We start from the raw sequence: 12,883 nt of genomic DNA, 5'->3' as shown, positions 1-12,883 counted from the left end.
AACATGAACACGGTTCTGTTGTCGGGAACATTTGTCTCTGAACCGAGCCGTAGACCAGGAGGACGATCCGGTCCTCCCTCTGACTCGTCCTCCTCCTCTCTGCTCTGAACCAAGCCGTAGACCAGGAGGACGATCCGGTCCTCCCTCTGACTCGTCCTCCTCTCTGCTCTGAACCAAGCCGTAGACCAGGAGGACGATCCGGTCCTCCCTCTGACTCGTCCTCCTCCTCTCTGCTTCCATCAGGGGACACACTTTAATTTCTGCTTCATCTGAATGAAAGGTGTTTCCCGCCGGCGTCACTCGCAGTGAAGACAAATAACATCCGTCCATGTTTAACACGAGAGAAGGAGAGCAGCAGAGAGATGCTGATGAGCTCTGTGAGCTCTGTGATGGTTCATTCAGGAGGACGTTGTGGGGTTGATCTGCCGTCGCTCTCTTCTTCTGGTTCTTGTATTTTTAAAGTAGGAATTTTCTCTATTCAGCAGAGTACAGTATTCATATTCTCTCTCCTCTCCTCTCCTCTCCTCTCCTCTCCTCTCCTCTCCTCTCCTCTCCTCTCCTCTCCTCTCCTCTCCTCTCCTCTCCTCTCCTCTCCTCTCCTCTCCTCTCCTCTCCTCTCCTCTCCTCTCCTCTCCTCTCCTCTCCTCCAGGTGTCCCTTCCCGTCTCAGCGTCAGGCCCGCCTGGAGGCGGTGCGTGAAGTCTTCCTGGCGGCCTACAGCTCCACCGTGGGCCTCAAGTCGTCGGCGCCGAGCCCGTCCGGCGCCATCACCGGCCTGCTGGAGCAGTTTGCCCGCGGGGTCGGCCTCCGGGGCACCAACGCCATCGTCTGACCCTCTCAATGTGACTTCAGACCCTCCGTCTGCTTCCATCCACCGCCGCTACGACACGCCGCTACGACACGCCGGGACAATAAAGTGCCAAACAGCTCCGCTCCAGTCGGGGGTGAAGCATTCATTCTCTTTCCTCTGATTCCTCTCCCCTTTACATGCTTGGATTTATTATTCTGTGCTGCTCCAACTCTCCTCTGGACTTCTAGTCCTCCGTGTTGAGTTCATCAGGGAGGGAACTGGTTTCAGCCACCGTATCAAAAAGGGATATGAAGCATTATTAAGAGATATTAAGAGTTATAAAGATGCTTTCTAGCTGCTGAGAACAGAATATGAACTCTTCCTCCGCTCTTCTTCTTCATTCTGCTCCTGATTTTAAAGAGTCCTTGCAGTGACCGTCCCACGTCCTACAGGCAGCGATATGCTTTTACTTCTCTCGTCCTGAGCTGATCCTCATCACTGATCCGAGAAGAGGAATGTCGTTTTAAAGATTAGATCATTACAGCACTTATTGTTTTCTGACAGAAACGCCACACAGCTTTTTATTTTTTCGGTTTCTAATCTGGCACAGCGGATTCAAATCAGAACCCGTTTTGGAGCTCACAGCTTCGGGGTCTAGACTTAAAGGATAAGGTTGTCTTAATGCCGTACGTACGTATGCTGGAACAGTTACTGGCTGCTGTAATGCCTCCTCCTGTCCATCCTGGAGCCTTCCTGGTAGAAGTTGGGTCCTTGTTCAGCTGAAGGTGATACGAGGCTTCCAGCGGCGTGTCCTGGTCTCGCATCACATTCTGTGAGTTCAACAGTAGTTTCAGTCTTGGCAGGATCCCCTCGGGGGGGTTAAAGGGTTCGTCCATCCGACAAACTGCGATGCACTGGATGGAAACACGACTCGCTTGACGTCACTTAACGCCCCTTTTGGGTGTTTAGTCTGAAACTTGGACAGTTTTGTAACAAACTGAGACTTTGTTGACTTTCAGAATAATGTTTTAGATTAACCAACATCATCCGTGTGATTCAAACGGGATCAAAAATAGGTTTGTCTCTCGCTGTCGACTACCGTTCGGCGGGACTTGGCCTCTCTATATGGACAGACGGGGTGATTACAACGACCAGCGACTCTTTCAGCGTACGTACGGCATGTGAGGAAGAAAACATCTGATCGTGTCCTTTAACTGGATAACTTTCCATCTTTAGAAACTACGTTTTGGTGATTAAACGTCTACAGAGACGGTTCCTGAATGAGCTCACATAGCACACCGTTTCTCCTCTACCTTCTTCAGTAGCACTGAGGCACTGAGCATCGTCGTAGCAAACCTGTGAACCCAAGGCCTTCTCGGTGTTCTCTCCGGTCGGACTCCGGTGAAGCGAGGTCCACCGGATTCCTGCCGGCGCTGAGAGTTCTGCTCAGCTATCGCAGCTCGTTCAGAACACGTTTCCCGTCACACTCGGACGGACGTTTCTACCGGAGCTTCTGTCGGGTAGATTTAGAGGTTTTATGTGAAACGAGCTCGTCGGTGTTGCCAAACGGTTCTGACGGCCGCTGGACCTCAGGACCTTTTGTTGTGCCTTTTTTTTAATCTTCAGTAACGCCGGATCAGATGTTCTTCTGCTCCAGTTTCAGGTCTGGTTCTGTTTCCTCAACGGTTCTAAGAGCATTAGCAGTGTTAGCTTTACGATAAAGCTTTCTGGGGTTTCCCCGTTATCACTCACTCACTCGGTTTTAAGATTACTGTTAGTCTTTAATATTGCACAGGAACATGAAGCTCTTATGGACACAACCTGATGACATTTAAGTTCTGCCTTTTAAGACCGTAGAAGAAGATTTTATTGATTTTATGGAATAATTCTAGCAGGAAGTTTGTGAAACACTTTTATTCCCTTTCTCTCCGATAGTGAGATGAGAAGATTGACTCCAGTATCACGTCTCTAACACCTCCAAAGCTTAATTACCAAGTTACCAAGTGTGGGTTAAACCAATGAGACGAGTTGATCGGTCCGTCTTAGAGGTGCTGACAGAGGCCTCCTGATTCTAGTCTGTATGCTCAGCTAGGTTAACCACTTCCTGACTCCGACTCTGTACTTAACGCACATCAATCAAGTTCTGTATCACGCTCTCGGAAATAATTATGATAAACAAAACTGTTATTTTACCATGCAGAATGGTGTTTTGTGCTGCTCTCGCTGCACCACAACAACACGTCTGCTGAGCTGCTTTTAAGCCACGGGAGGTTCCATCCCTTTTATTCTTTAATGAATCTGAGAGCGTTTTGGTTCATATGGCCGCACGCATCACTTCTCTGCTGCCGAAGACGGTTAGCTTTGTTCCCACCCCACCAGCTGACTTTATTTGAGACAAGTGGGACGTTCAGGCGTGACCTCGTCTCCCCGTCCGGTTTCTAAGCTTTTGTTTTAAGATATCTGTCCTGAGAAGGAGTCGAGGTTTCATATCGTTTGTTTTTATTTTGGCATAATTTCTGCTGTCAGCCTGTAACTGTTATGAAGCAGCCAATCACAGGACACCTGCAATAACATGGAACTCATCCTGAGTTACTTCAAGAACTCTTCACTCTGGTTGTGCATGACGTCCTCCAACTCTATCTCAAATGGATTTTTATTATGATTAAAATGCTGCGTTGCACTCGTCCTGATCTCCTCTGTGTCAAGACTCTTCTTCTTTGTACAGGTTATAAAGGTTCTGATGACTCAGCGGCAGGTTATAAAGGTTCTAACGACTCAGTGGCAGGTTATAAAGGTTCTAATGACTCAGCGGCAGGTTATAAAGGTTCTAATGACTCAACGGCAGGTTATAAAGGTTCTGATGACTCAGCGGCAGGTTATAAAGGTTCTGATGACTCAGCGGCAGGTTATAAAGGTTCTGATGAGTCAGCGGCAGGTTATAAAGGTTCTGATGACTCAGCGGCAGGTTATAAAGGTTCTAACGACTCAGTGGCAGGTTATAAAGGTTCTAATGACTCAGCGGCAGGTTGTAAAGGTTCTTATGACTCAGCGGCAGGTTATAAAGGTTCTAATGACTCAGCGGCAGGTTATAAAGGTTCTAATGACTCAGCGAAAGGTTATAAAGGTTCTGATGTCTCAGTGGCAGGTTATAAAGGTTCTGATGACTCAGCTGCAGGTTACAAAGGTTCTAATGACTCAGCTGCAGGTTACAAAGGTTCTAATGACTCAACGGCAGGTTATAAAGGTTCTAATGACTCAGCGACAGGTTATAAAGGTTCTGATGACTCAGCGGCAGGTTATAAAGATTCTAACGACTCAGTGGCAGGTTATAAAGGTTCTAATGACTCAGCGGCAGGTTGTAAAGGTTCTTATGACTCAGTGGCAGGTTATAAAGGTTCTAATGACTCAGCGGCAGGTTATAAAGGTTCTAATGACTCAGCGAAAGGTTATAAAGGTTCTAATGACTCAGCGAAAGGTTATAAAGGTTCTGATGTCTCAGTGGCAGGTTATAAAGGTTCTGATGACTCAGCTGCAGGTTACAAAGGTTCTAATGACTCAGCTGCAGGTTACAAAGGTTCTAATGACTCAGCTGCAGGTTATAAAGGTTCTAATGACTCAACGGCAGGTTATAAAGGTTCTTATGACTCAGCGGCAGGTTATAAAGGTTCTGATGATTAAGCGGCAGGTTATAAAGGTTCTGATGACTCAGCGGCAGGTTATAAAGGTTCTAACGACTCAGTGGCAGGTTATAAAGGTTCTAATGACTCAGCGGCAGGTTATAAAGGTTCTAATGACTCAACGGCAGGTTATAAAGGTTCTGATGACTCAGCGGCAGGTTATAAAGGTTCTAATGACTCAACGGCAGGTTATAAAGGTTCTGATGACTCAGCGGCAGGTTATAAAGGTTCTGATGATTAAGCGGCAGGTTATAAAGGTTCTGATGACTCAGCGGCAGGTTATAAAGGTTCTAATGACTCAGCGGCAGGTCATAAAGGTTCTAATGACTCAGCGACAGGTTATAAAGGTTCTGATGACTCAGCGGCAGGTTATAAAGGTTCTAACGACTCAGTGGCAGGCTATAAAGGTTCTGATGATTAAGCGGCAGGTTATAAAGGTTCTAATGACTCAGCGACAGGTTATAAAGGTTCTTATGACTCAGCGGCAGGTTATAAAGGTTCTGATGACTCAACGGCAGGTCATAAAGGTTCTAATGACTCAACGGCAGGTTATAAAGGTTCTTATGATTAAGCGGCAGGTTATAAAGGTTCTAATGACTCAGCTGCAGGTTATAAAGGTTCTAATGACTCAACGGCAGGTTATAAAGGTTCTAATGACTCAGCGACAGGTTATAAAGGTTCTTATGACTCAGCGGCAGGTTATAAAGGTTCTGATGATTAAGCGGCAGGTTATAAAGGTTCTGATGACTCAGCGACAGGTTATAAAGGTTCTAATGACTCAGCGACAGGTTATAAAGGTTCTGATGACTCAGCGACAGGTTATAAAGGTTCTGATGACTCAGCGGCAGGTCATAAAGGTTCTAATGACTCAGCGACAGGTTATAAAGGTTCTGATGACTCAGCGGCAGGTCATAAAGGTTCTGATGACTCAGCGACAGGTTATAAAGGTTCTAATGACTCAGCGACAGGTTATAAAGGTTCTAATGACTCAGCGGCAGGTTATAAAGGTTCTAATGACTCAGCGACAGGTTATAAAGGTTCTGATGACTCAGCGGCAGGTTATAAAGGTTCTAATGACTCAACGACAGGTTATAACGAGTAGGGATGCACCGATACCGATACCAGTATCGGGTATGGGGTCCGATACTGTGCTCATGTACTCGTACTCGCAAAACGGCTCCGATACAACGGCACCGATACCACTTTACGGCAGCGTGACGTTAACCTCTCGTCACCATCTTTCGGTCCTCACACTCCACCTCCCCGACGGTGCGGGCGAGACGGACCGGTGGTCTGCCCGACCCCGCGGGGAGCGCTGTAAAGCTGCGGCCGCGAGCCACCTTCGCCCCGAGCCTTTCCAAGCCGACCTAGAGACGGTCACGGCGCACCGCCTCGTATGCGTGACTCCCCAGCCTGCCGTGTGTCGCTCACACCCTCCAGCTGGCTGTTAACGAGGGTCTTTTGGTACAGAGAAGTATTCGTATCGGTACTCGGTACCGGAGAGTACCCAGATGTAAGTACTTGTACTCGGTCTGAATAAAGTGGTGTCGGTGCGTCCCTATTAATGACAGGGGAACTCAGCAGCATGTGGCGATTGTGAATAAACAAACAAAAACAAAACTTCTTTGCTTATTTTCTTTCTTGTTCACATGAATGTATGAATTTTCTCCAGCAGATCATCTCCGGAGCTTCTGATTTATTCATCCGTGGTGAGATATATTAACTATTTATACCACAGGATCTGCTTCCCTCAGCGGCTCAGCGGACACTAAGTGGTCGTTCTTAACACAGATGAGCCTCCAAGAACAGTTTGGCAAATGAGAATTCTGTGTCAAATGTAATGTGATTACATAAAGCAGTTATATAACCGCATGTTTCAATTCTGATCAAATTCAACCGTATTAAGTTAAATAAATTGTCCTGACTCAATAGGACGACAGGACACTGCTTTCTAGGGCTGAGACGATCCACCGATCTCCTGATACGATATACTGTGATTGATGTTAACTTGTTTACCTCTAGACCATGAAGGGAACAAGATGAATCAAACACTGAAACACTTTTCAGCAGGTATGTAGTCAGAGACGTCCTGAAGTCAAATATATCAGGATCATTGGCAGAAATTATTGATTACATTTTATCCAGCAACCCCAAAAATGAAAGAATAAAGACATCTCCCTCACAGATTAGTGGTATTTTCTTTTTAATTTATAAGGGACAGGTAATGTTTTATACTTCTGGTGAATATAATCCATCAATGTTATTTCCATAGATGTATTTAGTACATAGAGTTCCCTTTGTTAACACCTTATTTTGAAAAGCGGACGTAGTCCCACGTGTCTACTTCCTCTAACTTCTCCAAGGTGGTCTCTAGCTCTCCCGTCAGCTCCGTTCTCTTTATCCATCCATGGTCAGCTCCATCGGGGCCGTTTCAATGCAGAGAACATAATGTCAGTATCTGGGTGCTCTACAGTCGTAGCGTCGGCCCATTTGACCACGGAGACGAGAGCGACGACCGGCTCCACCGCCACGTTACCTCCATACCATAACGTTACCTCCATACCATAACGTTACCTCCATACCATAACGTTACCTCCATACCATAACGTTACCTCCATACCATAACGTTACCTCCATACCATAACGTTACCACCATACCATAACGTTACCTCCACACCATAACGTTACCTCCATACCATAACGTTACCTCCATACCATAACGTTACCTCCATACCATAACGTTACCTCCATACCATAACGTTACCTCCATACCATAACGTTACCTCCATACCATAACGTTACCACCATACCATAACGTTACCTCCACACCATAACGTTACCACCATACCATAACGTTACCTCCATACCATAACGTTACCTCCATACCATAACGTTACCTCCATACCATAACGTTACCTCCATACCATAACGTTACCACCATACCATAACGTTACCTCCACACCATAACGTTACCGCCATACCATAACGTTACCACCATACCATAACGTTACCACCATACCATAACGTTACCTCCATACCATAACGTTACCTCCATACCATAACGTTACCTCCATACCATAACGTTACCGCCATACCATAATGTTTCCTGTCCGTGACAGAGTTAGCATGCAGCTTTAGCTCTGCTCTGTGTAGCTCTGCTTTTCCTTTCAATGTGTGAAACCCAAAGTGTTTCCATCCTTTACTGGATGTGTTGTGTTTACCACGCTGGATTTAACATGGGAGGGTGCAGGTCGTATCCACGACGACCCTCCAACGTTTTAGACTCTCTGAGGTTTGTTTTGGTTGACGGATACGGAACAGATATGACGTCACATTACTCAGACTACCACAATAAAAGCGGTAAATCCCCCCTTTTTCTTACCCGACTGCTTTCTGTGGTAAAACTCTCTTCGCCCCTTTAAAGTTTGAGGTCAGAGGTCATCCCACACAGTGACACTTCATCAGGCCAGATGTTTGCTGGAATCTCAACTCAGTCAGCTTGTGATTATTTAATCCACTGCCTCAGAGGTGGGAACACTCAAATGTTTCAGTGGTTAATGAATTATTGATTCATAAAATATTTATCCTATTCATTGACTCTTCATGCTGCTTGAGGAATAAAGTGTTCAGATTTAATGTCCATGGAAGTGTATGAGAGGTGATTAATGCCACAGAGGAGAGGAGAGGTATGACAGGCTCTCCTCCTGCTACTTCTCATTTGACCTCCCCTCTTTCTTCTTCTCTTTGGACAGTTTCTACTTTTCTGCATCTTCATCTTCCTCCACGTCAGATTGTCATCATGGTGATCTCCATAATGTGGTTATCTCTGCACAGAGAACGGTGCCCAGATCTCGTGTTGTGGTTTTTGTTGAAGGGGGTTAGCAGATCTGGGTCCTGTTCTTCAGATGTGGCTTCAGGCTAACATGCTGTTAAATAATCCTGTTTCTTTATTTTCATCCAGGTCATTTGGTTCTTTTAAGGATTCATCTGGATGAAGTTATCTCAGACAACAGTACACTCTTATTTTGAAATAGAAGCAAGAGGAGTAGAGAACACAGACTGTATAGAAGAAGTGGACGTGGTCACCGTGACGTCACCTGTTGGTTTGTCACCCAGCAGTGACAGAGAGGGTGGAGCTAAGTTCAACTGAACGCTTAATAAAACATTTTTAGGCGACCAAAAATGTTCTAATTAATTTTTACAAAGTGAAAACACATTGTGAAAGAGTTAAAGTAAGACACGGACAACTCCCAGACCGGACAACGCCGTGGTAGCGACCTGTCGATCAGCAGGTAGCCCCGCCCTAAAGCATCCCCGGCTGATAGCAGAACCGTTAACGTCGGAGCTTATCGATGCTGCGGTCTCCCAGTGGCTCGTTTAGTTGTGGGTTTCGGTACCCGTCCCTCGGGTTTAGCACCTAAACACAATGTGAGGTCAAGACAGTAGTGGAGTAGAAGCGCCGCTGGGTCTCTGTGGTCACATACAGGCGCTCTTTAGATCTATCGAAGGGCTCATTGGGTGGAATGTGGTCTCAAAAAATAATGCAAATAAATTGCAAAAATAATCGACACTGTTGGATTTGTGCAAAATTAAAATGCAACACTGACAATGACCTGGATGAAGACCGATGTTGGTGGCAGTGCGTCGGGCATTTTAAACAATTATTATCATGTAAAATAAAGGCATTTTAATTTAGCACAAACCCGACAGAGTGCCTTCGATTACTTTAGCAGGATACTTACATTTTATACGAGGTGGACGAGAGGCTGTTAAAAACGACTTTAGAATGCTTATTTAGTTTTATTACAAAGCATTGTTTAATACTCTATTCTGATTGGTTAATCACTGCGTTCTGCGTTCGACCGTTGCTACATATAACAGACCGTTGCTGTGTATAACAGACCGTTGCTACCTATAACAGACCGTTGCTACGTATAGCAGACCGTTGCTACGTATAACAGACCGTTGCTGTGTATAACAGACCGTTGCTATGTATAACAGACTGTTGTTATGTATAACAGACCGTTGCTGTATATAACAGACCGTTGCTGCGTATAACAGACCGTTGCTACGTATAACAGACCGTTGCTATGTATAACAGACCGTTGCTGCATATAACAGACCGTTGCTCTGTATAACAGACCGTTGCTGCATATAACAGACCGTTGCTCTGTATAACAGACCGTTGCTGTATATAACAGACCGTTGCTCTGTATAACAGACCGTTGCTGCATATAACAGACCGTTGCTATGTATAACAGACCGTTGCTGTATATAACAGACCGTTGCTCTGTATAACAGACTGTTGCTACGTATAACAGACCGTTGCTGTATATAACAGACCGTTGCTCTGTATAACAGACCGTTGCTGTATATAACAGACCGTTGCTCTGTATAACAGACCGTTGCTGTATATAACAGACCGTTGCTGCGTTTAACAGACCGTTGCTATATATAACAGACCGTTGCTCTGTATAACAGACCGTTGCTGTATATAACAGACCGTTGCTCTGTATAACAGACCGTTGCTGTATATAACAGACCGTTGCTCTGTATAACAGACCGTTGCTGTATATAACAGACCGTTGCTACGTATAACAGACCGTTGCTATATATAACAGACCGTTGCTCTGTATAACAGACCGTTGCTGTATATAACAGACCGTTGCTACGTATAACAGACCGTTGCTATATATAACAGACCGTTGCTCTGTATAACAGACCGTTGCTGCGTTTAACAGACTGTTGCTGCGTATAACAGACCGTTGCTATATATAACAGACCGTTGCTCTGTATAACAGACCGTTGCTATATATAACAGACCGTTGCTCTGTATAACAGACCGTTGCTCTGTATAACAGACCGTTGCTGCATATAACAGACCGTTGCTCTGTATAACAGACCGTTGCTGTATATAACAGACCGTTGCTGCGTTTAACAGACTGTTGCTACGTATAACAGACCGTTGCTATATATAACAGACCGTTGCTCTGTATAACAGACCGTTGCTATATATAACAGACCGTTGCTCTGTATAACAGACCGTTGCTGTATATAACAGACCGTTGCTGCGTTTAACAGACTGTTGCTACGTATAACAGACCGTTGCTATATATAACAGACCGTTGCTCTGTATAACAGACCGTTGCTGCATATAACAGACCGTTGCTCTGTATAACAGACCGTTGCTGTATATAACAGACCGTTGCTCTGTATAACAGACCGTTGCTGCATATAACAGACCGTTGCTATGTATAACAGACCGTTGCTGTATATAACAGACCGTTGCTCTGTATAACAGACTGTTGCTACGTATAACAGACCGTTGCTGTATATAACAGACCGTTGCTCTGTATAACAGACCGTTGCTGTATATAACAGACCGTTGCTCTGTATAACAGACCGTTGCTGTATATAACAGACCGTTGCTGCGTTTAACAGACCGTTGCTATATATAACAGACCGTTGCTCTGTATAACAGACCGTTGCTGTATATAACAGACCGTTGCTCTGTATAACAGACCGTTGCTGTATATAACAGACCGTTGCTCTGTATAACAGACCGTTGCTGTATATAACAGACCGTTGCTCTGTATAACAGACCGTTGCTGTATATAACAGACCGTTGCTACGTATAACAGACCGTTGCTATATATAACAGACCGTTGCTCTGTATAACAGACCGTTGCTGTATATAACAGACCGTTGCTCTGTATAACAGACCGTTGCTGTATATAACAGACCGTTGCTACGTATAACAGACCGTTGCTATATATAACAGACCGTTGCTCTGTATAACAGACCGTTGCTGTATATAACAGACCGTTGCTGCGTTTAACAGACTGTTGCTACGTATAACAGACCGTTGCTATATATAACAGACCGTTGCTGTGTATAGCAGACCATCTGCAACGGTCTGCTATACACAGCAACGGTCTGCTATAAAGAAATAACAGACTGCCATCACAACAATGACTACATTACATTACAAGACAATAATTGTTTAAATGACGGACGCATTGCCACCAACACGGCTCTTCATCGGGGTCATCGTCAGCGTTCATTTTGCACAGATCCTACAGTGTGGATTATTTATTTGCATTTGATTGAGAGCACATTGTAAGGAGCCCTTCACAGGATGGATTAAGCATTGTAAGGTATTTTATAAAAGCCTCTGGTCCTCCTGCTGTGGCACTAATCATCCTCCATACACCGACTACAAGTTGCGACCAGAAGCAGCAGAGAGACTAGAGGAGGTCTCTGCCTCCACCTGGCGATGGATGGAGAGAAAGAAGGAGCTGGTGGCTCCACATCTCTCTCTCTCTCTCTCTCTCTCTCTCTCTCCATGAATGAAAGCCTCTTCCTCAGGTATGCCTCCTCCTCCTCCTCCTCCTCCTCCTTAGCTGCTCCAGCGACCGTCAGCAGCATCAACTAGTCCACCCGGAGCCGAACCGGTCCAGATCCTCCAGCTCTCCTCCTCCTCTCCATCCTCTCCTCCTCCTCCAGCTCTCCATCCTCCCGGGTGGATGGAAGCAGCAGCAGCAGCTCTCCTCCTCAGAGTGAACTAGAGGTGTGATAGAAGTGAGAACTTGCTTGTTTCACTGAGCAGCAGCAGAAGAAGTGATTGAAGTGATTGCAGATCTTCAGTGATCTTCAGTGATTATGGCGACAATAGGAGACTTCGACCCGCTGAACTCCACCGTCCCTGCGACCAAGATAGAGATCACCGTGTCCTGCAGGTAGGAGCCAAGAGCTGCTCTCCATCACTCACCTGTCAGCATCATCTTCATCATCATCCTCTCACACTCACAGGTTATATATTATTACACATTCTGGATGCTTCACTTCAGTTTGAGTCCTCATGATTTATTATTTTTATTGTGCGTAGTTTCCACACGTTTCTTTTTGATTCTCAGACTTTTCCTCGCGCTTTTTAAACAGTATTGTGCGTGTTTGACGTGCACGGAGCAACTCTTGTATTGCTAAGGAGGACGTGCATGTGCGTGTGCGTGTGGGTGTAGGAGTGCGTGGGGGTGCAGCAGGAACCAACAGGAGCTGCTGGGTTTATTAACAGGAGCTGCTTTATTCTGAGAGCTCCAGAGAGATCACATGAAGCAGAGACACACAGACGAGCTGAGACTGTCCTCTGAACAATGTGAACAATAGTTATTTTAATAAGGCCTGAAGAGGAAGACAGGAATAATTTAACAATACTAGAACTCATTTATTATAAGAAGCTCAATCTAACCGAGCACATGGAGACTCTGAGAGACTCTGAGAGGATCAGCAGACTGGAGTTTGTTTTTATGATGTTTTATTACAAATCAAAGTCAGTTTAGGAATATATATATATATTTTTTCTATGAATCTATAAAACAGGAGACACATAAATATGCAGGTTTAATTAAACAAAATGT

General features: G+C 45.2%; 4 protein-coding genes across 5 annotated transcripts in view; all 4 read left to right on the top strand.

Moving 5' to 3' along the window:
• The window catches only part of mtmr14 (myotubularin related protein 14), a 28,987-nt gene extending 25,508 nt beyond the window's left edge, over positions 1–3,479 (top strand). Inside the window, 1 exon segment of the mRNA XM_074632384.1 lies at positions 651–3,479. Coding sequence (XP_074488485.1) covers positions 651–831 — 181 coding nt within the window. The 3' untranslated portion in view covers positions 832–3,479.
• The window catches only part of setd5 (SET domain containing 5), a 191,773-nt gene that overhangs the window by 110,686 nt on the left and 68,204 nt on the right, over positions 1–12,883 (top strand). The window lies entirely within an intron of this gene.
• Positions 3,427–4,482, top strand: LOC141766540 (uncharacterized). Its single transcript, XM_074633513.1, has 3 exons — positions 3,427–3,523; positions 3,584–3,613; positions 3,644–4,482. Exons 1-3 carry the CDS (start codon positions 3,448–3,450, stop codon positions 4,465–4,467), a joined length of 930 nt encoding a protein of 309 aa, XP_074489614.1. The 5' UTR covers positions 3,427–3,447; the 3' UTR covers positions 4,468–4,482.
• LOC141766857 (copine-8-like) overlaps positions 11,670–12,883 on the top strand; it is a 101,536-nt gene continuing 100,322 nt past the window's right edge. The window contains exon 1 of the mRNA XM_074634060.1: positions 11,670–12,205. Within this exon, the coding sequence (XP_074490161.1) occupies positions 12,129–12,205 (77 nt within the window). The 5' untranslated portion in view covers positions 11,670–12,128. The remainder of the gene's footprint in view (positions 12,206–12,883) is intronic.

Source organism: Sebastes fasciatus, chromosome 1 (assembly GCF_043250625.1).
Source record: "Sebastes fasciatus isolate fSebFas1 chromosome 1, fSebFas1.pri, whole genome shotgun sequence".
In the NCBI taxonomy this organism is placed as follows: domain Eukaryota; kingdom Metazoa; phylum Chordata; class Actinopteri; order Perciformes; family Sebastidae; genus Sebastes; species Sebastes fasciatus.
This window is presented reverse-complemented; position numbering and strand designations above follow the sequence as displayed.